Below are 22,103 nucleotides of genomic sequence, written 5' to 3'. Positions count from 1 at the left end.
TATTATTTATCTATTTATTTTCCATTATTCTTCTGTAATGTAGTTTATCTAATTTAATTTCGTTCTAAAACTGCAAATTGTAGGTCATACATTTTCGGCAATATATACCATAAACACACACACACACACACACACACATACTAATTCAATTAGATAATTCAATTATAATCAAGTCATTTAGTAATTTACAGACATGTCTACATTGTGCAATTTCCATTAGTTCTTAACAATTGACACTTTCAACTGTAATCACTTATACATACATGATCAATTAAATAATGTAACTGTAAAATTAAATTATTTGGCACTTTGCATAATTATCCACATTGTATACATGTCTGTAAATTACTAAACGGCTTGATTATAATTGAATTATCTAATTGAATTAGTATGTGTGTGTGTGTATAAGTGACTACAGCGGTAATTGAAATTATTGATGAAGACCTGTTGTGTCGAAACGCGTAGTCCTACTACCATTTTGTTTGTTTGCTCGGTTTAGTAAAAAACATGTTTTAACTAACAAAATGAAGAAAATCTTTTATAAAAGACTCCAGTAAGTCTTGACCTGATTTTGAGTGCGCGACCAGTTGGTCTTTTGGACTTCAATCTATAAATCAAGGTTGGTGGATCGATTTGAGAATTGAGTGTAAGCCCAAACAGATGAAGATTTGCTACTTATATTATTAGTACTAATAATAATAATAATAATAATAATAATAATAAAAATAATAATAATAATAATAATAATAATAATAATAATAATAATAATAATAATAATAATAATAATAATAAAGTAAACCTTTCAGACTATTCAAACTTTGATTGTACAGTCTAACCTGCCCTGTTATCACAGACCATGCACTAGCCAGCCCTCAGATTCTGATAAATTCATTACAGTGCAGTACTGTACTGTTTATTACAAATGTGAGAAGGGACTGTATTATTTTGAATGAGATTTTCACAGATGATTGCAAAGTTTCCCCGCTCTTTACAAAACCAAAGTGTGGTGTGGCTCATCTGCAATGGAATAAGGCTTGTAGAATGGTACAGCCTTGTGTTTTGGGGTTGTTTTTTTGACACACCAGTGGTATTGTAATGAAATAAAGATGCAATGCAGGTCTGTTAGTGGGACTCTAATGGGATTTCACTCAGAATGGTATTTTTCTGTAAGGCTGTAATAAAAATGAATCTTAAACTATATTGCTTACAAATACAGAAAAACAATCTGCTGTTACTCAGTGTCACGGAGACAGACGCAAGCTGAATCGGAAACTCTTAAGCTGAATAGCATGTCAAACCTGTGGTTAAAGACTCATTTTCATCTGGTCCTGTCAACACCGGCGATGTAACAGCTCAGTATTTGGAATGAAACTCCTATTATAGGGTTTTGTATGATGTCAGGAAAATGGAGTATAAATGGTATTCTCATATCTTTAAGTGGTATATTGTGTGTCCGTCTGTAAACATATTTTATTTTTAAAGCCATAAACTTTTTTTCTGACATTTTTGTCACCTGTATTTACTTCTGTATGCAGTACACTTGATCAGCCTTGGGCTGGAGCTGGTTCCATCTGCAGTCTACAATCCAATCTGCAACCGGACATTACACAAGTCAAAGATCATCTTTATGTATCATTTTTTGGTATGTGATTTATATTTATTAATTAGTTCTCCAATCTTCAACATTTCCCTGACGCTATTATAGTATTTTCAAAGCTATGTTCAGCCAACACACACACACATATATGTATGTGTATATATATATATATATATATATATATATATATATATATATATATATATATATATATATATATATATATATATATATATTAGAAATAGAATATATCCATGCACAAAAAGTTTAACACGAGGTGCTTACCACGAAAGGAAAATAATATATGAAGCTAATTCAAATGTTCTCATTTGCCCACACCAGAAACAAGTTTAGTAGCACACTCTTGTAGATCCTTTTAGATTGCAAACAGATAAGAGAGGTGGATCAAGAGGTATCCCATTAGCTTTTATTCATGTTAAAAAGAGCGTCAAACAACAACGCCCGAAGGAAGACTATTGTTACGGACAGGAGGTTATAATACCCAAAATTTGAATTTCAGAAAGTCAGAAAACAGTGAGAGTGACGTTTTAATCACCATTTTAGTGTTTGGAGCATCTTTCTTTTGTAGTATGTTTTGTAATTCATTTTCTGTTTACTCACAATCGGTGTTCAGCCATTTTCTCTCGTGAAGAGTGCAGGGGAGAAAGGCATTCGTTTGAAAAGGGGCGGGACTGACAGTGATTTGAACCAATTACATGACAGATGGAGACTATTGACCGGTGGTGTAAGGACATTAGGGCAATAATTAAATCTATTTTTCCTCCTTTGATAAGGTTTTAACCAATCACAGGTCAGGATTTCCAATCACTGATTTGTATATATATATATACACACAGTCTGAGATTTCAAACCTTCCTCTCCCCTCCAGTGCACTGGACTTCCACCAGTGTGGAGCCATCGTGTTCTGCCAGCCCACAGTCCTAACTGGGGTTGACAGAATCCCATTTGAAAGTTATTTGATCTTGATCTGCTTCTCACAATCCTTTTCAATTGTACACTTAAATATAATGTATCGATTGAAAACTGCAGTGCCCTGCAAAGATGTTCAATACCATTTACAATGTACACAATACTGTAGATCCAGCATTTTAAGAGTAAAGATCTAAATCTAGGCATGTTTAATTTGAATAACCTTGTACCCTATGCTCATTCAAAGCCCTCAAACTCAGACAATATCAATCTAAAAAATAACTCAGAAAGGAATTATAATAACAGTTACAGCTTAGGGTTTAGTCTCTTTGTTCTCGCCTTTTCAACTACTGTGCTTTAATCACGAAGAAAAGAAAGCATGAAACTATCCTAATAATAATTTCAAATTAGTTTTCTATTCAATATGTATTCCTCAATATGTATTGCCTGCACTTAGCTGACATTTACTTTGACACAGCTTTGTATTATCAAATGTGAGCTCTAAAGCCATTGGTTCTCTGTTGGATGCCTTGGAAAATTGGAACAGCTTTTTGGTTGTTCCTATTAGCCAGGGTCTGTCCTGGGGAGATAATTGGTTATTATTGGTCTGAGAAACATTGTAAAAGTTTATATAAAAAAAGCTGTTAATAGACCAAAGTTAGAGGCTTTTCAAGTACTGTGCTTTAATCACGAAGAAAAGAAAGCATGAAACTATCATAATTATGAATAATAATTTAAAATTAGTTTTCTATTCAATATGTATTCCTCAATATGTATTGCCTGCACTTACAGTGGCTCTCAAAAGTATTCACCCCCCTTGGACTTTTCCACATTTTATTGTGTTACAACATGGAATCAAAATAGATTTAATTAGGAGTTTTGCCACTGATCAACACAAAAAAGTCCATAATGTCAAAGTGAAAAATAAAATCTACAAATTGTTTGAAATTAATTAAAAATACAAAACAGAAAATAATTGATTGCATATGTATTCACCCCCTTTGCTATGACACACCTAAATAAGCTCTGGTGCAACCGATTGTCTTTAGAAGTCACATAATTAGTTGAATGGAGTCCACCTGTGTGCAATTAAGGTGTTTCACATGATTTCAGGTTAAATACACCTGACTCTGGGAGGTCACACAGTTGGTTAGTACATTTCCTAACAAAAACTACATCATGAAGACGAAGGAACATTCAAAGCAAATCCGGAATAAGGTTCTTCAAAAGCACCAATCAGGGGTAGGATATAAGAACATTTCCAAGGCATTGAATATCCCCCGGAGCACAGTAAAGTCCATTATTAAGAAATAGTTAGTTTTAGAAATAATATAGTTTTTTTTACTATATATAGTACAACACACAGACACTAATCATTAATTAGCAAGGTAATGGCTTGGCTCTTTAGTGATCAATGCGGCTCTCTTTCTGACTCTCTCTCTGTCATGCAAAGTTAGGCTGGATGAATAACAACTGAACTCTGAAATCAATGCAACCTAATTAGATACTTTATACCTTCTTCATTTCTGCAATATTTCATTTTGTACCGTTTTCCATTATTAAATGTGTTATCTATTCTTCTCTTGTTGTGATGAATAATTAGTTGCCAGACTTTCAAACTGATGTCCTTTTTAAAAAAAGGTGCCAGCTTCTTAAAAGACTCCTAAAAGCTGAATTTCCAAAGGGAGAGGGTGACCACTGGGGATGTTCCGCTGTAATTCCCCCCCTCTGCCACAGTGGCAACAGTGAGATCGAACATCTTAATGTAAAATCTAAATATGGATCAAGAACACACAGGACATTATGAAGGTCGAAGTTACATTACATTTTCAAAGCTGTTGTTAAAATTAGTTTTAAACAATAGCACTGCCAATTCCTGATATGGAGTTAGCCTACTGGCCTGCTGGCCACAGCAGACTGTTTACAGATATCCACTTTCTTGGGTAAGCAGATATTTAGATCTCCCTTCAAAAGCCTAATGATGACCTGGCAGGTGACTGTTATGTGTATATGTTATTATTATTACTATGTTATGTTATTTGTTTATTTATTTAGCAGATGCCTTTATCGAAGGCGACTTACAGAAACTAGGGTGTGTGAACTGTGCATCAGCTGCAGAGTCACTTACAACAATGTCTCACCCGAAAGACGGAGCACAAGGAGGTTAAGTGACTTGCTCAGGGTCACAAATTGAGTCAGTGAGAGAGCCAGGATTTGAACCAGGGACCGCCTGGTTACAAGCCCTTTTCTTAACCACTGGACCACACAGCCTCCCATGATATAATAAAAAAAATATGCTGTAGAAGCTCTGTAATAAACGAGGACACTGTCAGGAGACGCTTTGGGGGCTGTACCCCAGGGACCTGATGGAAAATCGGTGCCCAATTAGAGGTGAGAGAGCCATAGGCGAATAATCAACACCCTATCATGTGATGAATCAGGTTTACAGCTATCAATATAGCTCAGAAAAATACCACAGATACAAAAAACTATTCTGTTCTAGTTTGCTCCAAATCCCCCCACAGGCGTATATTCTTTCAGTGATATACGTTCATTGGTCAGATCAGTAGCCTGGATGTCTGATGCAGCGACAATAAGTGAGCTGATTTTATGTAACACAGTTTAATTTTGTTATGCTTTAAAATAATGAATCTGTTTAGCCTAGAGCAAAGAAGAATTAGGAAGGGCTTGAGTGAAATCTTTAAAATCTTAAAAGGAATTGACAAACCCTAAGCAATACTTTAAGTGCAGCACAGAAACCAGGACCAGAGGACAGTTGAAAATTAAGTGGAGGTAGACTTAGAACAGAGGGAAGGGGACTTCACACAATGAGGACTGGGATTCCCTGCGGACCAAGCTCTACCAAAACAAGTCAGGTGCCAACTGTGGTTGAGGGACCCTAATTGTCCTGAGACAGCCTCCGATGCCAACACATTAACAGATCTCTGACATGCAACACTACATTTTACTGACAAGTTGCCAAGACTGTGTGACATTCCTCTATTCTCTTATTACATTTCTGTCACAGTTCCCATAAAAAAATATGCTGCTGAAATGCAAATAAACTTATTCCAGAGCTAAAACAACAGGAAAACACACATGGATTTTGTACAATTGAACGCAAATATGAGGCAAACCCCCATGTGAATACATAGTGAGGAGTACAGACCTGGCCAGGTTTCGCATCCTCACAGATAGACGCTTCGTTAGGAGCTGCCAGCTCGGGTGGGTTGTCATTAACATCAAGGATTCGGATGCTGACAGACGTCTTGGACACCTGAGAGGGGTTATCTGGAATACATGAAGGAATACATTGTAATGCATACGGCCATCTGTCCACACATCCCCACCTACTGAAACTCTCAATAACTAAATGGTGTCTTTACAATTGCATCACAATTGGATCAGCGCTACAGTAGGGTACACAATTATGAACCAGCCTTCTCAAATCGGAGAGATGATCGTATCTCCTAAATTGAATCAGCACACCTTTATATATATGTGAAAGAAATCGAGCCGTTATGGAACCCTCTTCGTATTAAGATGTACCTCCAGGTTTTTAGACAGTCATCTGGGGTACAAGGTCAGTCAATACATTCCCAGTTAGAGGTTGTTATACCTTCCTTCAGAGACCACCAATACATCAAGCATCAACTAGATAGATTGCTTTTCAGACCTGTCCCCAGTATTGGTTGTTGCTTCCATACTTCTAGCTACAGCTTCTGTTGCTGATTGTCTTTTGGAAACATAAAAATATAAGCCTGACATATGCTTAGATAGACAGTCCTCATGGCATTTTACCCTGATACATTTTCACGGTACTGTAATTTAGCAATTTTCCTCATGGTTATACTCTGTATTTACCCTTTTTCAACATGCTTCACCATACCTCTCACCATACTTTTACCATGCTTACCTATGCTTCACCATGCTTTCACTATGCTTTAATACTAAGGCCAACTCAGAGAGGAGCCTCCATAGATCCCCAGATTATCTCAAAAATGTTTATAAAAGATGTCCTTCCCAACAATAATGAATTGTAGCTTGTAACAGGGGAGATCTGGACTGACTGTCTGGCACATCCGTATTACTGCAGGTAGAGGGCAGCAGTCTCGTGGGATCCGCCTGTCGGTCATGGCGATGACACGGAGAGGTGGGGAAGAGTGTGTGTGTGCTTTCCCTCTCTCTGAGTGGCTGAGGGGCGGGCCTTGGGAGACTGCTCGGCCCATAAGAACTGGTTTGGTGATGCACTCGGGTGGCCGGGTTGGGGAAAGTACAGTGTCGCTGGCGGAAGAGGCCAGCGTGAAATAAGGAGCAGGCGAGCCCGACTGAGGGGACAGCCTTCTGTAAAAATAATTTAAAAAAAAAGAAATAAAAGAAATAATTACGTACCCGAGGGGACGTGTATAGATATACGGGGAACCCTGGCCAACCCCAGTGTATAAGCACAGTGTAGGACGGAGACCCGTGCTGACCGGCTTAGCGGCAGTGGGGGCACTGCATAAGCAGCACTTTTGTTTGTAGTTTTATTACTGTGTTTTATTTTCCCTTTTCCTTTCGCCTTCTGTTTTCATTATTATTTTTGAGCACTTGAAGGTGCACGGACTGGGATACCTGTGTTGGTAACCCCGTGGTCCTGGTTTACTGTCGGCAGTATCCAGACCACGGACAACAGCGCCCTCTGCGGGCTAAAGTAAACAAAACAAGCAATAAGAAGAATAAATAAATCTGGGCACCTGTGCGGTGTTTCCAAATAAAATCTTCTGTCTCCTGTGTCAGTGAATACCCTCACCCTTCCACATAGCTACTTTTCTTTCTACGTGGATTGCTAATGTTAGCCCAAAGTGGCTTGCATTACATTCTCATTTACGACTCACTTAGCAAATTAACTCACCAATTCTCTGCTCCACCCCACACCCCTCCTTAGGCCCCAGTAAAAGGCAGCTCCAAGTTTCATCAGCATAGCTCCCCTGGGATGCTTAATAAATATTATCATAACACATTAATATACTGAATAATATGCTATGCCTTAAAGGGATTTCAAATAAGAACATGCTTTAAGGCATCTTAATCTATTTCTGTGTTGGGTTTGCCCAGACTGCCATGTACAGTATTGGCTGTGTAAACTATCTTCCGAATATGGGCAATAAAATCGGATGCAACACTAGCCCTCAAAGAATAGTATAAAGAGTTTTAAACACTGCTTTACCAAACAATTCGAACCCTGTGCTGGGAGCCATGGGATATTTGTTAGTCATTCTAACCCAGCTATGTGTTGATTTTTTTTTTTACAGCACCAGGGAATTCAATTGGATTTTTAGGGGGAATTCGGAATAACCACAGCTAGGAGGGTGATGCAATCCAGAGTGTTGCCCTGTGCTTTAAAAGGCTCTAAACAATCCAGCTACAGCTAATGCTTAGGGTTCATAATGCTTAGGGTTCAGAAACAAAAACTACAGTAAGCTTGTGGGATGTGAAAACCTTATGTTGCAGTCTAAAATGAAGGCCACTATTTTACAGTCCCGATTTTCATATACAGATGGCATGTAGAGTCCCCTTCAATATTAAGGCCACTCCTGTATTCAGTATTAAGTCCACCTCCTGGTCCCAAACACACTGTTGCAAAATTAGATCAGAAAGAGTTTGTGTGCTGATTTAAAAAAGCCTCTGTACATCTGTGTGTCCTGATTCCACCCCCTTCCTCTGGCACTGTGACCTTTCATCTCTTCCTCTGGCACTGTGACCTTTCATGTCTCCCGCTGGCACTGTAACCTTTCATCTCTTCTGCTGGCACTGTGACCTTTCATCTCTCCCGCTGGCACTGTAACCTTTCATCTCTTCTGCTGGCACTGTGACCTTTCATCTCTTCCTCTGGCACTGTGACCTTTCATCTCTTCTGCTGGCACTGTGACCTTTCATCTCTTCCTCTGGCACTGTAACCTTTCATCTCTCCCGCTGGCACTGTGACCTTTCATCTCTTCCTCTGGCACTGTGACCTTTCATCTCTCCCGCTGGCACTGTAACCTTTCATCTCTTCTGCTGGCACTGTGACCTTTCATCTCTCCCGCTGGCACTGTAACCTTTCATCTCTTCTGCTGGCACTGTGACCTTTCATCTCTCCCGCTGGCACTGTAACCTTTCATCTCTTCTGCTGGCACTGTGACCTTTCATCTCTTCCTCTGGCACTGTGACCTTTCATCTCTGTTGATTTATAATTAAAAGTTCATTCTGAGAATACACACCCTGAAATCAGTTCTTTCTGTGTTAATCCACACATTTGAAAGCAGGGTTTCAAGTCCCAATGTAATTATAATCTAAACCCATCAATCAATGCAAATATTCACAGCTCCTTTCGAGATGTTCCCTGGGTTATCATTAATCAATTCAGCCCACAGCCATTAGACTCAAACATGCATTTAGCCCATACACATACATACACTGCCTGGATCTTTATTAGGAGATGACTACCTGATTTGGCATTGCCCTGCTATGCGGCATGTTCTTCTTGTATACCCTGGGTCCCTTGATTTCTCTGGAAAGCTGAATGAATGGTTTACTGAAGCATTGCTGCAGATCCCCCAACACAGTGGCATTTGGACCCTGGTGGTGATGGCTACTTTCAAGGAGCGAATGCACCCACTCAACGTGCAAATAGTATGAGGAGCATGGCAGAGACATAATCCAATTGAGCATGTCAGGGATGAACTCGAGCAATGCATTTCTTCATCACGATATTTAAAATGCAATTAATTAACATCCCTCAAGACACCTTCCAGCATCTATCGTATGTATGTGAAGGGATTTCATCTTAAACAGATACCTTTAACATTTTCCCAAAATTGTATTTCTTACCTTTTTAATGTCTCATTCCGTGGCTTCTCTATAATTTGTTGATGCTCAGATCGTTATTTGCAGTGTACTATTCCAGTCCTGAAGGTCTATATTGAAGTGGGGTGGGAAAGCAAAGCAGTGCACAATACTTTGATGCACAAGACTTCTCCAATGGGCTTCAGTGCACAGAGCAATGTTAATATGATTCCCCACCTCACTTCAGGAGTCTGGAGAAGTCTTTTCATCATCTTTGTCTGCAATAGTTATTAAACATTCCAAATAACGATCTAAGTAGAAACAGCAATGCATACATAACACACATTCTAGAACAGTATACAGGTAAGAATTGATATGGGATTTAATTTTCTATTTTTTTAATTTGCTAGACTCTATGAAATTGGCACAAAAAGGTTTGGCTGACAGATTTTAATAATGTAAACTGACAGCAGTGTCAATCACAGAGTAGCCCAGAGCCTTTATTTGAATGGGATCCATTTCCTGAAATAGCCAGGATGCTGTGTGCGCATCAGCACAACTCTGAACTGACTACCCCTCAGGTTACTAACTGGGAGAAAGTTATCAAATTATCCTCCTACAAACTTCTGTTGCTCTCGGACAAAAAATATTTTATTAAACTATGTGGGTCTCAGTACTTGGAAACTGAAGAAGAAAATCTTCAAATCATATAAAGAAAAAATGAATGTAATATACCGCACAAAAACAGCCAGGTTATACGGACCAGACGATTTAAATGAAATGAAGGAATAGACATTTAAATATACAATAAACCAGTTCACAAATATTTGAAGGCATGTGCTTTCATTCACCATGTAGGTCTCACGGGTGCAGTTTTGAAAGAAACACATATTATTGCAAACATACTTTTTCTATTTTCTAACTTTCAGCCTTGCACATCCAAGTTAATATCACCTGGTGAGTGAGATTATAGCTGAGGTGAAATAGCTCATAAAGTAAGGCATACTGTGTAAAGCTTTCTTTAACCTAGTATGGTACCTATTATAATATGATTTTAAAAAAAGTATTATACATATTTTGAAACATGTCTTTCAAAACTGTACATATGAAATATACACAACCAGAGAGTCTACTTAAATTGTATTTTCTTCACTTTTTAAGGTATCTATATAATTCAAAGGGGCAGCAGTGTGGAGTAGTGGTTAGGGCTCTGGACTCTTGACCAGAGAGTTGTGGGTTCAATCCCAGGAGGGGACGCTGCTGCTGTACCCTTGAGCAAGGTACTTTACCTAGATTGCTCCAGTAAAACACCAACTGTATAAATGTGTAATTGTATGTAAAAAAAAATAATAATCTGATATCTGTATAATGTGAAATAATGGATAATCTGATATCTTGTAACAATTGTAAGTCGCCCTGGATAAGGGTGTCTGCTAAGAAATAAATAATAATAATAATATTTGATATGTCTGTGTCAAGGAGCTATTCAAAAGCTGCTCTTCAGTTCTAGTTGCCTGTAACAGGCTGAACACCATGTATAATGAAAGCTGCTCTCTCATCATCCTGAGTAATGCAGATTGACAGCTCCTATCACCCCAGACATGTTCTAGTATTTGTACCGTTGTATTTGGAATCCACTTGCTGTGTGGAACACATTTTGAATCAGATATCTGTCTTTTTGCATTTACTGCAGCAAAACATTATAAGGTTGTGTGTTTTCTTAGATCCACATGGGGTAATATGGAAAAACTATAAGTGTGTGTCCTGTAATATCACTTCACATTTTTCTAAATTTGGTGTGCCCAATTATTGTACAACATATTTTCTCCTTTGTTTAGAGCATCCAATGATATTCCCTCACCTCCGTAATCCCCCACAACAGCTCAGGAGAATGGGGATCAATGGGTGTCCTCCAATCCAAAAAAACAAGCCAATTGCCTTGTTACACCCTGGAACTTGAGGGCGGATGTCGTCAAGCTACCAGCCTCTGGAGGACAAAGTCCAGCCCTGCAGGTGTCCGCTTGAGCTCAGTAAGGTGCTCTGCAGCACAATGAGGAGAAACAGGCCCTGATGGGTTTGCCTCCCTAACCTGCGGGAGCACAGCCAATGCAATGCCAATGCAAACCATGGAGACACTCAGAGAGTCCTGGGCTCCCCTGACTGTATGACTCACCCTGTACATCACATGCCCGTGCCTTTACCAGGGAGACACTCAGAGAACCCTGGGCTCCCCTGACTGTATGACTCACCCTGTCTTTACCAGGGAGACACTCAGAGAGCCCTGGGCTCCCCTGACTGTATGACTCACCCTGTACACCACACGTCCGTGCCTTTACCAGGGAGACACACAGAGAGCCCTGGGCTCCCCTGACTGTATGACTCACCCTGTACACCACACGCCCGTGCCTTTACCAGGGAGACACACAGAGAGCCCTGGGCTCCCCTGACTGTATGACTCACCCTGTACACCACACGCCCGTGCCTTTACCAGGGAGACACTCAGAGAGCCCTGGGCTCCCCTGACTGTATGACTCACCCTGTACACCACACGCCCGTGCCTTTACCAGGGAGACACACAGAGACCCCAGAGTTTACTTTTAAAGGGGTTCATAAAAAACGAAAAAATAAGCATTGCAACATTGAAAGTTATACATTAAATAACTGTACAATACTATATGCTGAATACCGTGTTCTTAATTGAGTGTCCTAAAACAGACAACCAGACCATTCTACCAATTAAACATGGTGTAGAATGGCCCTGGAGTAGATCCTGAAATAGAGACTTTCCACAGAAAATTATTCAGTTCAGCACCTTGGACAGCAGTCATGTCAGAATCGTGTGCCTGTTCAAAGCTTTCTGGTATAAACAGCCATGCCTATCTAACAAGAAGTGTGGTGTGCTGCACTACTGTTACAGATCCTGTCCCCTGTCAGTGAGATGAGATGAGGTTAAAGGATCTATAACCACACATGCAGATGAGCCTGGCTCTGTTGCATAGTGTTCAAGACGCTCACGGTCACCGGTTTGCGCTCAGCCTTCTTACACCCAAAGAGCCAGCAAATCACAAGCATGAAGCAAATAAAATGCAAACAGATTCAGTTTAAAAGCTCCCTAAATACCATATGCATTGAGAAAACTATTACAACCAGTAATTCTATTATGAAAATCAAGATCTGTGCATTAGATTCGGACAATCACTGAACAAAAAACAAACAGAAGAGCTTAAGTCTGATAAAAAGGAAAGTGTGTGTTACAACGTGTCAGGACAATTACTCAATCAGTACATGTTTAATTGAACCTCTCAGAATGGTGATCAATAATCTGTTAATCAGTGTCACAAAGACGGCCGGAGTGGGTGGCGTCAGACCAGAAACAGGAACACAAACGACAGAGAGATGTGGTTTGTTTAAGCTGAGCGCGTGATCGCGCTCAGCATTTAATAATTAACAGCACAGAAAATAAAAGGTTTTAAACACAAAAACACGGGACACGGCACTACACGCCAAAATAAACAGGTAGACAAAACGGACAGACACTAACAAACAGGGACGAACAAACACGGTGAGTGAAAACACTTATCTTTACGCTTTTGCTTTTGCTTTTGCTTTTGCTTTTGCTTTCTTTTACTTTCTTTTACTTTCTCCTTCTCTCTCTCCCGTTCTCCACTCACCGAACACCTAACCACGAGTGACTAAAAATGTGCCTATTTATACTGTTGTGCTGGGATTCAATTACTAATTAATTATTCACTTGAATCCCAGCACGTGAATTAATTCTGTGCAACCCCGTGCTCACATATTACATTTAACCAGCACGTGAAGTGATTTGTGCTCTCCTCGTGCCTAAATACAAATCTACACTTTTTAAATACACGTGAAACACAGACCCGTTTATATCCCGTGTACCAATGACTATACACCAACATTAACACACGCACGCAACATACAACACACAATTGCACACAGAGGCGGGGCACATTGCCACAATCAGTTAATTGTTGTATCTGCTGAAATGAGATTCTTCACCTCGATCTGTTGGGCAGTCTACTCTATAATGTTTATCTATCTATCAGTCTATCTCTCAGTGAACAGATATTTTGATGACTAGCTTTAGATGGAACCTGTTGGTCTCTGTGACCTCATACTCACAGCAGGCAGATGTGTGTGTAAACACTTTGTAGCTTTGTAACCTCACGCTGCTCTCATTAGACTACCCCAGCACTGAAGCTGATACATTTAGCTGGGCTGTAGCAGAGTGGAGACAGAGCTATTGGGAGGTTGATGTAAAAGCGAATGTGTTTGCTGTCCTCAGTAACACCTTGCTATATGTTTGAATACAGCACCAGCCGGGGGGAAAGCAACTTAAAGTCACAGTGTCACAAAACCATGTTCAATTTTACTTAGCCAGAGTTTATAAAGTCTACAAGAATAGAATAGCCTTCCTCGGGGGTCTCCAAGTAGATGCTGTATATCCTCTAGTTACAGCTAATATGTGAACTTAAGGCAAATTAGCGTCAAATGACTGTTTAATTGTTTTATATTTCTCATACTATCTCATGGTGTTTGCTGTCATTCAGAGTGGTTCTGTTGCTCCAATATTGTGTTCTTATCATTCTATTAATCTGTCTTGACCTGGCTTTGCACTTGCTTTGAGTTTGTTGGGAGAATCCTAAGTGCCAGCACTGAGCTGCCTTTCTGAATCTATTCAAATCAAGAGACAGCTGATTGTTCATCTCCACCTACTCTACATATGTATAGACCAAGAGAATCTCCATGAAGTGTATTAAGGATACTGGAAGCATGATAGTTAACCCATTTCTACCAGGCACAAGGTAAACTACCTTCAAGTGTGTGTGTTTTCAGAGTTATCTTTAGGGTCCTCATTAAAACAAAAAACATAGACCTGTATGCAATGACTGTGTCTCTCTGTCATCATACTCTATATCAGTGGTCCTCAACTCCAGCCCTTGAGATCTAATCCAATCCAGGTTTTTACTCCATGCAGGTTCTAATGTAGTTAATTGAAGCTGTTAAGAGGCAATTAACAAATTTAGGACCTGGTTGGAATAAAGACCAGGACTGGAACAAATCTCATACCATGTAGTTGAGTATCATTGCTCTACATGGTGAACATGATAACTGCCTTGATTTTGCACCTGTCTTCACCAGACTTGTATCATACACTCCTAGCCCCCTATAGATGTTTCACATTGTATTTAGCTATAATCTGATAAACTTTATACACATGTTTGTAACTTGTCACTTCCTGTTCTCTTATTAAGTGATTATGAGGACCCTCTGTATGTGAGGTCACTGGTTTCATTGTAACAGTAAAAGTGCTAGACCACAAGATTCCATGCAGTAATCTCCACATCTTAGCTCTCTACCTGCTTCCATGGCCTGTACAGTGATGTTGTGCCAGCCTGCTGTCTCCCGGTCCAGGATCTTGCCCAGGGTGAGGGCACCAGTGATGGAGTCAATGTTAAATATGTTCTCCAGATCTGTGCCCTGGTCTATAGAGTACCTAAATCAGAAACAGTGTATGTTACAATAGCACAGCAGTGTGAATATGCAATATATTGACAAGCACTGTATTTAAATTGTAGACCACATAGGTCATTATCAAGCGATGGTACGCCAAAATGTCATAATCTAGAAAAGATTAATTTTCTAATATATTTTCTTATAATTATCTGTGCTGTCTCAGTGCAGAGGTACTCCATTATGTTATCCATTGCTTAGGAATGACAAATTGGGCCATTTCTAGCTGGATTAGACAGATATCTGTTCAGGGATAGCAAGATATTTAGTAAGCAAGTAATCATTCAGAGTGGGTAAGACTCAAGCAAGGCAGTGTGGGACAGCACTTAAACCAGAATGTTTGGTTATGAAGTCAGAAGTGTAGAGTACAGATCAAAGGAGGTTATGATGAGGTTTATAATGTGCAGGTGAAGCAGTACTTGGATATTGAGTTCAATTCTGGTCCCTGCAATACACAAATTTGGGCAGCAGTGTGGAGTAGTGGTTAGGGCTCTGGACTCTTGTCTGGAGGGTCGTGGGTTCAATCCCTGGTGGGGGGACACTGCTGCTGTACCCTTGAGCAAGGTACTTTACCTAGATTGCTCCAGTAAAAACCCAACTGTATAAATGGGTAATTGTATGTACAAATAATGTGATATCTTGTAACAACTGTAAGTCGCCCTGGATAAGGGCATCTGCTAAGAAATAAATAATAATAATAATAACACAAAGGACAGTGTGGCCTGGGAGAGAGTTCAGTGAAATGCCCTGATTCCCTTGGTTAAAGAATTGAGTTATGAAGTTTGTTTGAGAGAACTGAATCTAGTCTAAAGAAAGATTAGGGTCAACTTATTGGAAGCCTTTAAAATCTCAAAAGGAGTTAACAATGGTAACCCAGCCAATACTTTAAGTGCAGCATAGAAACCAGGGCCAGAGGACACAGTTGGAAATGAAATAGAGACAGACATCAAACAGAGGGAAGGAGACACTTCTTCACAATGGAGAGTGTATGGAATGGGTTACCACGTTGTAGATGCTGACTCACATGAAGGGTATGGATTGGGTCACCATGTTGTAGATGCTGAATCACATGGAGAGCATATGGAATGGGTTTCCACGCTGTACATGCTAAATCACATGGAGAGGGTATAGAATGGGTTACCACGTTGTAGATGTTGACTCACATGGAGGGTTTGGAATGGGTCATCACGTCGTAGAAGCTGAATCAAATAGTGAGGGTATGGGAGATGCTGACTCACTGGGATCTTTTAATGGCGAATAAAGTTTATCATTTAGCAACTAGGAACTGGACATTGATGGAGTGAATGGCCTCATCTTGTTTGTACATTTTCTTATGTTCTTCTACAGTATATAGGTGCCTCTTTAGCACTCAGGCAACTCACAAGTTATCAGAATCTGTGGATATCTGGTAAGCCTGTCTGTCTGTAGGTCACATTTGGATAAGAAACATAAGGACGTTTGCAAATAAGTGGAGGCCATTTGGCCCATCTATGCTTGTCCGATTCCGAGAAGCTGATTGATCTCAAAACGTCTTAAAGGATCCAAGTGATTCAGCATCAACATTTTGACAAAGTAACGCATTTCATCCCCTCATCACTCTCTGTGTTAAGAAGCGTCTCCTTCCCTTTGTCCTCAGTATCTCCACTTCATTTCCAACTGTGTCCTCTGCCCCTGGTTACTGTGCTGCTCTTACAGTATTCAGGTTAATTTTGTCAACTCCTTTTAAGATTTGAAAGACTTCAATCATGCCCCCTGCCCCCTAATTCTCCTGTAGCTGGATGCACTGTATGTGATGTACTGTTTCATGATACTGATAGGTTGTATTTGCAGCTGGGGTGAGGAATGTATTCTGTTGTCCAGGTCGGGGTGAGGGATGTATCATGCGTATGTTGTACCTCACAGGAGCATTGTCCAGGTCAGGGTCCACTGCATTCACGACCCCCACCAGAGCCCCCAACCTCGCGTCCTCCTGCACCTCCAGCACCGCGGCAGGTGGCCGGAACTGTGGGGGCTCATCCCAGTCCGTCACGCTGACCCTCACGATGGTCTGGTCTCGGAATGACCCCAGGTCTACAAAGCGAGGGTCCACGTGCTTATTCACTGCCTCCACCACCACATTGTGCGTTCGCTTGTTCTCATAGTCCAGGGGCTGGACACACAAAGCATGGGTCAGTTTACAGGGCTCACTGAGTTTGAGGGTCTCAACATTACCTCAGTATTAGTTTAATCCACATCACAAAACAAACACTGCACAACACAATTTATTATAAGCAATCTGTACTTGAGAGAGGTCCACGACTGAATGGGTGGCAGAGTGTGTTCAGGTGAGGATTGTGGTGTGCTCTCTCTCTCTCTCTCTATCTCTCTCTCTCTCTCTCTCTCTCTCTCTCTCTCTCTCTCTCTCTCTCTCTCTCTCTCTCTCTCTCTCTTTGGAGGGGGCTTTACATTATCACATAGTTGAGGATAGGAGAGAAGGAGGGGTAATATTGTACTGTATAGGGGTGTCCATTTAATTGGAATGTTTCAAACCAATCAATAACAAAAGATCATAAGAAGCCCTCCATCACTATTTGACTTACTGCAGCGTGCATTTGTGTATAAGACTGCATGTGCACAGCATTGAATTGTACATGGAAAAGACAGCAAACAAACATTCATTATAAAATAAACTGGCCTACACTGTATACTTCTATGTAAATTTGATCTGCATATTTTCAACACAAATGTTTAACACTTGGCTAACATTAAAACTATCAAACTATCAACACCCCCAGTACTGAACATCATCACAGATTGCAGTAGAGTTTTCAAGGCGAGTGTACCTTTCTGACAGTGATGATAGCCTCTTGGGAGTCCCCATCAGTGCTGACTCTGAACAGCTCGGCCCCCTCCTCGTCTTTAATCAGGTAGCTCATATCCGTGTTCTCGCCCATGTCAGCGTCCTCCGCCTTCACCCTGCCAACTGGGGTACCCACTGCTGCAGACTCGGACACAGAGAACTGGTACATCTCTACAGAGGCAGGAGAGAGGGGGTGTAGTATGACTTCACTAAGACACACCGTCACAGACTCGGACACTGAGCTAAATTTTTAGTGGGCATCCTCCGATCCCCAAAACAATGGCCTCTTTACACCCAGGAGCTTGAGAGTGGTTGTCAGCGAGCTTCCAGCTCCTAGAGGACAAACATCAGTCATTAGGTTCTCAGATGAGTACCAGCAGAAATGGTTTGGTACTCATCAAAATTAGGGGTCATCATCCAAGTCGCTGTCTAGCTCCACCTCCTCTCCGACAGGTCAAACTCCCCATAACTACATGCCTCTTCTCTGTAATGGACTGCTAAATGATTGATGTATGAACTAGAGTGATTCCACCTATTGCTCTCTGTTTATTTTTAATAAAACCTTAAAGCAGCCAATGATTTGAATTGGAACCCTCTGGTCCTTAGTGAAATATGGGGACTGGTATATAATTATGGTCAGCGATAATAAGCTCAGTTGACCAGAGATCGTTGACAGATCCCAGAGACCATGAGACTGAATAAAAAATCGGGAGGTTAGGCAGGTATGGGTCACAGCCAGATAATATGCTTGACCTTGCAAGAGTGAGCACCCTCGCTGCCGATATGAAAAATGCTTTCCTGTTAAAAATGTACTGACGGTAAGCATTTGCGTGTTAAAAACAATATGAAAGTTCACATTTTTTTGTACTGGTGCGCATGCGTACCTGCGTACCAGTTATGTGAACCCCTGTTTATAAAACATTCTTATATTAAAGTGGCTAACTCTTTCAATTAAGTGTCTCTAATTACTGTGTATTTATGTAGTAGCTAGTACATACATGTGTACTTACACATAATTACAATGTCATTATAAATAGTTACAATGCACTTCATGTGGAAATCTTTGTGCACGATATTCCCCTAACGATAACTCTTTTCTGCTACTATTGTGTACTTACATATATTGTGCAGAAAGATTTACACATTAAGTACATTGTGACTGTGCATAAAATATTGTATTTATGTGTAAGCACACATGTATTTACTAACTATGTAAATATACGGTAATTAGATACACTTAATGTAAAGTGTTACCTTTACAGAAATGTTGTTAATGAGGCTGTTGCTAGCACATCAATGCCCCTAGGGCAGTATCTCACTCTTCGCTTAATGCTGCTAAAGTCTCTCGCTCTCAAACGCTGTTGAACGTTTGTCTCCTTACTCTGTGGGAAGCGTGGGGGGCTGTCGTTGACGTCGGTGATCACTATGGTAACGGTGGTGGATCCTGAGAGCCCGCCCATCTGCCCCGCCATGTCAGTTGCTTTGATGACCAGCTCGTAGCGATCCTGCGTCTCTCGGTCCAGTTCAGCCACAGCTGTGCGAATGATCCCTGAGAGATCAATGAATACAAATAGATCAGAGGAGTCACATAAAATAACTACTACCAAATAGGCACAGTGTGACATGACAAGCAGTCACCACAGGGGTGTCTCTTAATGATGATGGTATTGGTCTAATCGTTTGTCTTCTATCTGATTTGTTTCTTAATGATGGTCTAATCGTTTGTCTTCTATCTGATTTGTCTCTTAATGATGAAGGTATTGGTCTAATCGTTTGTCTTCTATCTGATTTGTCTCTTAATGATGAAGGTATTGGTCTAATCGTTTGTCTTCTATCTGATTTGTCTCTTAATGATGATGGTATTGGTCTAATCGTTTGTCTTCTATCTGATTTGTCTCTTAATGATGATGGTATTGGTCTAATCGTTTGTCTTCTATCTGATTTGTCTCTTAATGATGATGGTATTGATCTAATCGTTTGTCTTCTATCTGATTTGTCTCTTAATGATGATGGTATTGGTCTAATCGTTTGTCTTCTATCTGATTTGTCTCTTAATGATGATGGTATTGGTCTAATCGTTTGTCTTCTATCTGATTTGTCTCTTAATGATGATGGTATTGGTCTAATCGTTTGTCTTCTATCTGATTTGTCTCTTAATGATGATGGTATTGGTCTAATCGTTTGTCTTCTATCTGTTTTTTCTCTTAATGATGATGGTATTGATCTAACCGTTTGTCTGCTATGTGATTTTCACATTTTCTTGTTGCATGGTAGAAGTATCTGTAGCTTTGAGTGAGTTGTGTGAGTCAGACCCCCTTTGCCATACTGGAAATATTTCAGGCTTGTTAATTTGACACATTATGGTAAAATGTTTACTTGTAATCAAATGTTTTAGATATTACAGTAAGGTATTACTTTTTATTACTTCAGTTGGAAACCGTGCATCTGCAGTGTGTGCAAATCACTTTTCCTTAAGTATCAGATTTGTTTTTTTGCACCTTACTAGCATTACAGTGAAGATACTGGCTATTAAATCTCACCTCTTTGTGATGTGCTGTGTTTGAATAGATTAATGATGCTTGTTTTGAGAAACTGGCTTAATTCATTAAAAGGCTATTCAAAGATTAAGAATTCTGTGTACTTTTGAGTGCAAAATTTAAATGTGCACTCAAATTATTATTATTATTATTATTATTATTATTATTATTATTATTATTATTATTATTATTATTATTGGGAAAAGTAATAAGTAATAAGTATAATATTGCTTCTGTAAAAAAATCATCAGTATATTACTTTTTTCCTGTCAGCAGTAGAACTCTGGGTAATATACATTGTTAAAAACCTAAAAGTTTGTCGGCAACCACATTTGTGTCTGTATTGCTAATCTGAATTAAAAAGAAAATGTTATCACAGATTAAAGCTCACATGCTTTTTGTGAAGAGATTTAGAGCAAAATTAATGATGACTGACAGCTGGACACATGAATAAGAAGCTGTTGTAGCAGATCTTTTTCATGTGCATATTGAACATCGCTGTGTGAGAACTTCAAACATCAAATAAATTCTCTAGATTTACTTTTATTGGGATTGTGACAGAATGATGAGTTCTCTGTAGTATTATACATGCACATAACTGTATATAGTCTGTGTGCTGTGTACTAGGGCAGGGAGTAGGGGTTAAATCCTTGCATTGTGTCCAGTGTTTCCACAACGGACAGGGCAGCCAGCCATGTGAGAGTGTGGCTGGACTGTGTTCAATCTGACTGAAAACCCTGAGAGAATGTGCTCAAGCTAAATTGGATCATTTTCAATTCAGCTGCAGGGCCACGTGTATAGAGAAGGAGCAAGCTCATCAGGCTAAACCTGGGAGTCCAAGAAAGTATTGATTTGTGATCTATGTCCTGGACACAGAGATAGTGTCTTGTTGACATTCTGAATCAAATAATATTTTTCTGTATGTGACTCCTGCTGCCTGCTTGACCATCATCCAACCTATCACAAGGATATTACATTTTGATTGCTTGATTTGTTTTACATGTGTTTGTCTGCATGATGTACCAGTGGCATAAGCTAATGAGAAATAATGCTATACAAGAATTCACATAAGCACTTAAACAGAAGCATGTCACCATAGAAAACATATAACCACTAAAATGGTAATAATCATACCATACAAATGATAAGAGACCTAGAATTAAAGTACAGCACAATGTATATGAGATACACAACCCTAACAAAACCATTAGCAGATAATAACACAAAGGATTCGAAACAATTACTGGACACTGGTCCTGACTCAGGAGCACACAGTCTGCTACGTATGCGGTAACGTAGCACTGCAATGCAATGCATTACCAGTATGTATTAATGTGTTCATGTCATTGGGACATCCATGGCCAGAATGAGATCCTGTGGTATACTTCTACAAATGACAGCCTGTGACAGTCTGGCTCGCAGTGGTGTGGTGGATGACGTCACGGACCAGGAAGTAACTGACTCCAAAACAGTGGATGGGCGGGTGAAACTGAGTGCAAAAGCACTCAGCGTATTTAATAACAAACAAACAAAATATTTAAACAAAATACAAACAAAAGGGCACGAGGGCCAAACGAATAAATAAACAAACAAGTAAGTGCCGTGCTGGATAATCCAGCACGTATTAGCAATTGTTTTTAAATGTTATTCCTTCTCTCCTCTCTCCGCTCCCCGTACTCTCTACTCCAACACCCCAACATCAAGTGCAGAGAGCTGCAGGTTTATATACTCTGGCCGAGGGATTAACTAGTTGGTAATTATCTTATTATCCCCCGGCCAGAGTCTGCACGCGTTTGGTAAGGATGCATGACTGTCAGCTATTTAAGTAATCAGTAGCTGATCAGCCATGCAT

General features: G+C 39.9%; 1 protein-coding gene across 1 annotated transcript in view; it reads right to left on the bottom strand.

Moving 5' to 3' along the window:
• The window catches only part of LOC117427501 (cadherin-22-like), a 197,322-nt gene that overhangs the window by 49,652 nt on the left and 125,567 nt on the right, over positions 1 to 22,103 (bottom strand). Inside the window, exons 5-9 of the mRNA XM_034045717.3 lie at positions 19,096 to 19,263; positions 17,698 to 17,885; positions 16,771 to 17,024; positions 14,722 to 14,858; positions 5,697 to 5,818 (exon numbers count right to left, since the gene is read on the bottom strand). Of these exons, the coding sequence (XP_033901608.2) occupies positions 5,697 to 5,818; positions 14,722 to 14,858; positions 16,771 to 17,024; positions 17,698 to 17,885; positions 19,096 to 19,263 (869 nt within the window). The remainder of the gene's footprint in view (positions 1 to 5,696; positions 5,819 to 14,721; positions 14,859 to 16,770; positions 17,025 to 17,697; positions 17,886 to 19,095; positions 19,264 to 22,103) is intronic.

This window comes from Acipenser ruthenus, chromosome 29, assembly GCF_902713425.1.
Source record: "Acipenser ruthenus chromosome 29, fAciRut3.2 maternal haplotype, whole genome shotgun sequence".
Lineage (NCBI taxonomy): Eukaryota > Metazoa > Chordata > Actinopteri > Acipenseriformes > Acipenseridae > Acipenser > Acipenser ruthenus.
The sequence above is the reverse complement of the archived record's forward strand: the minus strand, read 5'-3'. Positions and strand labels throughout refer to the sequence as shown.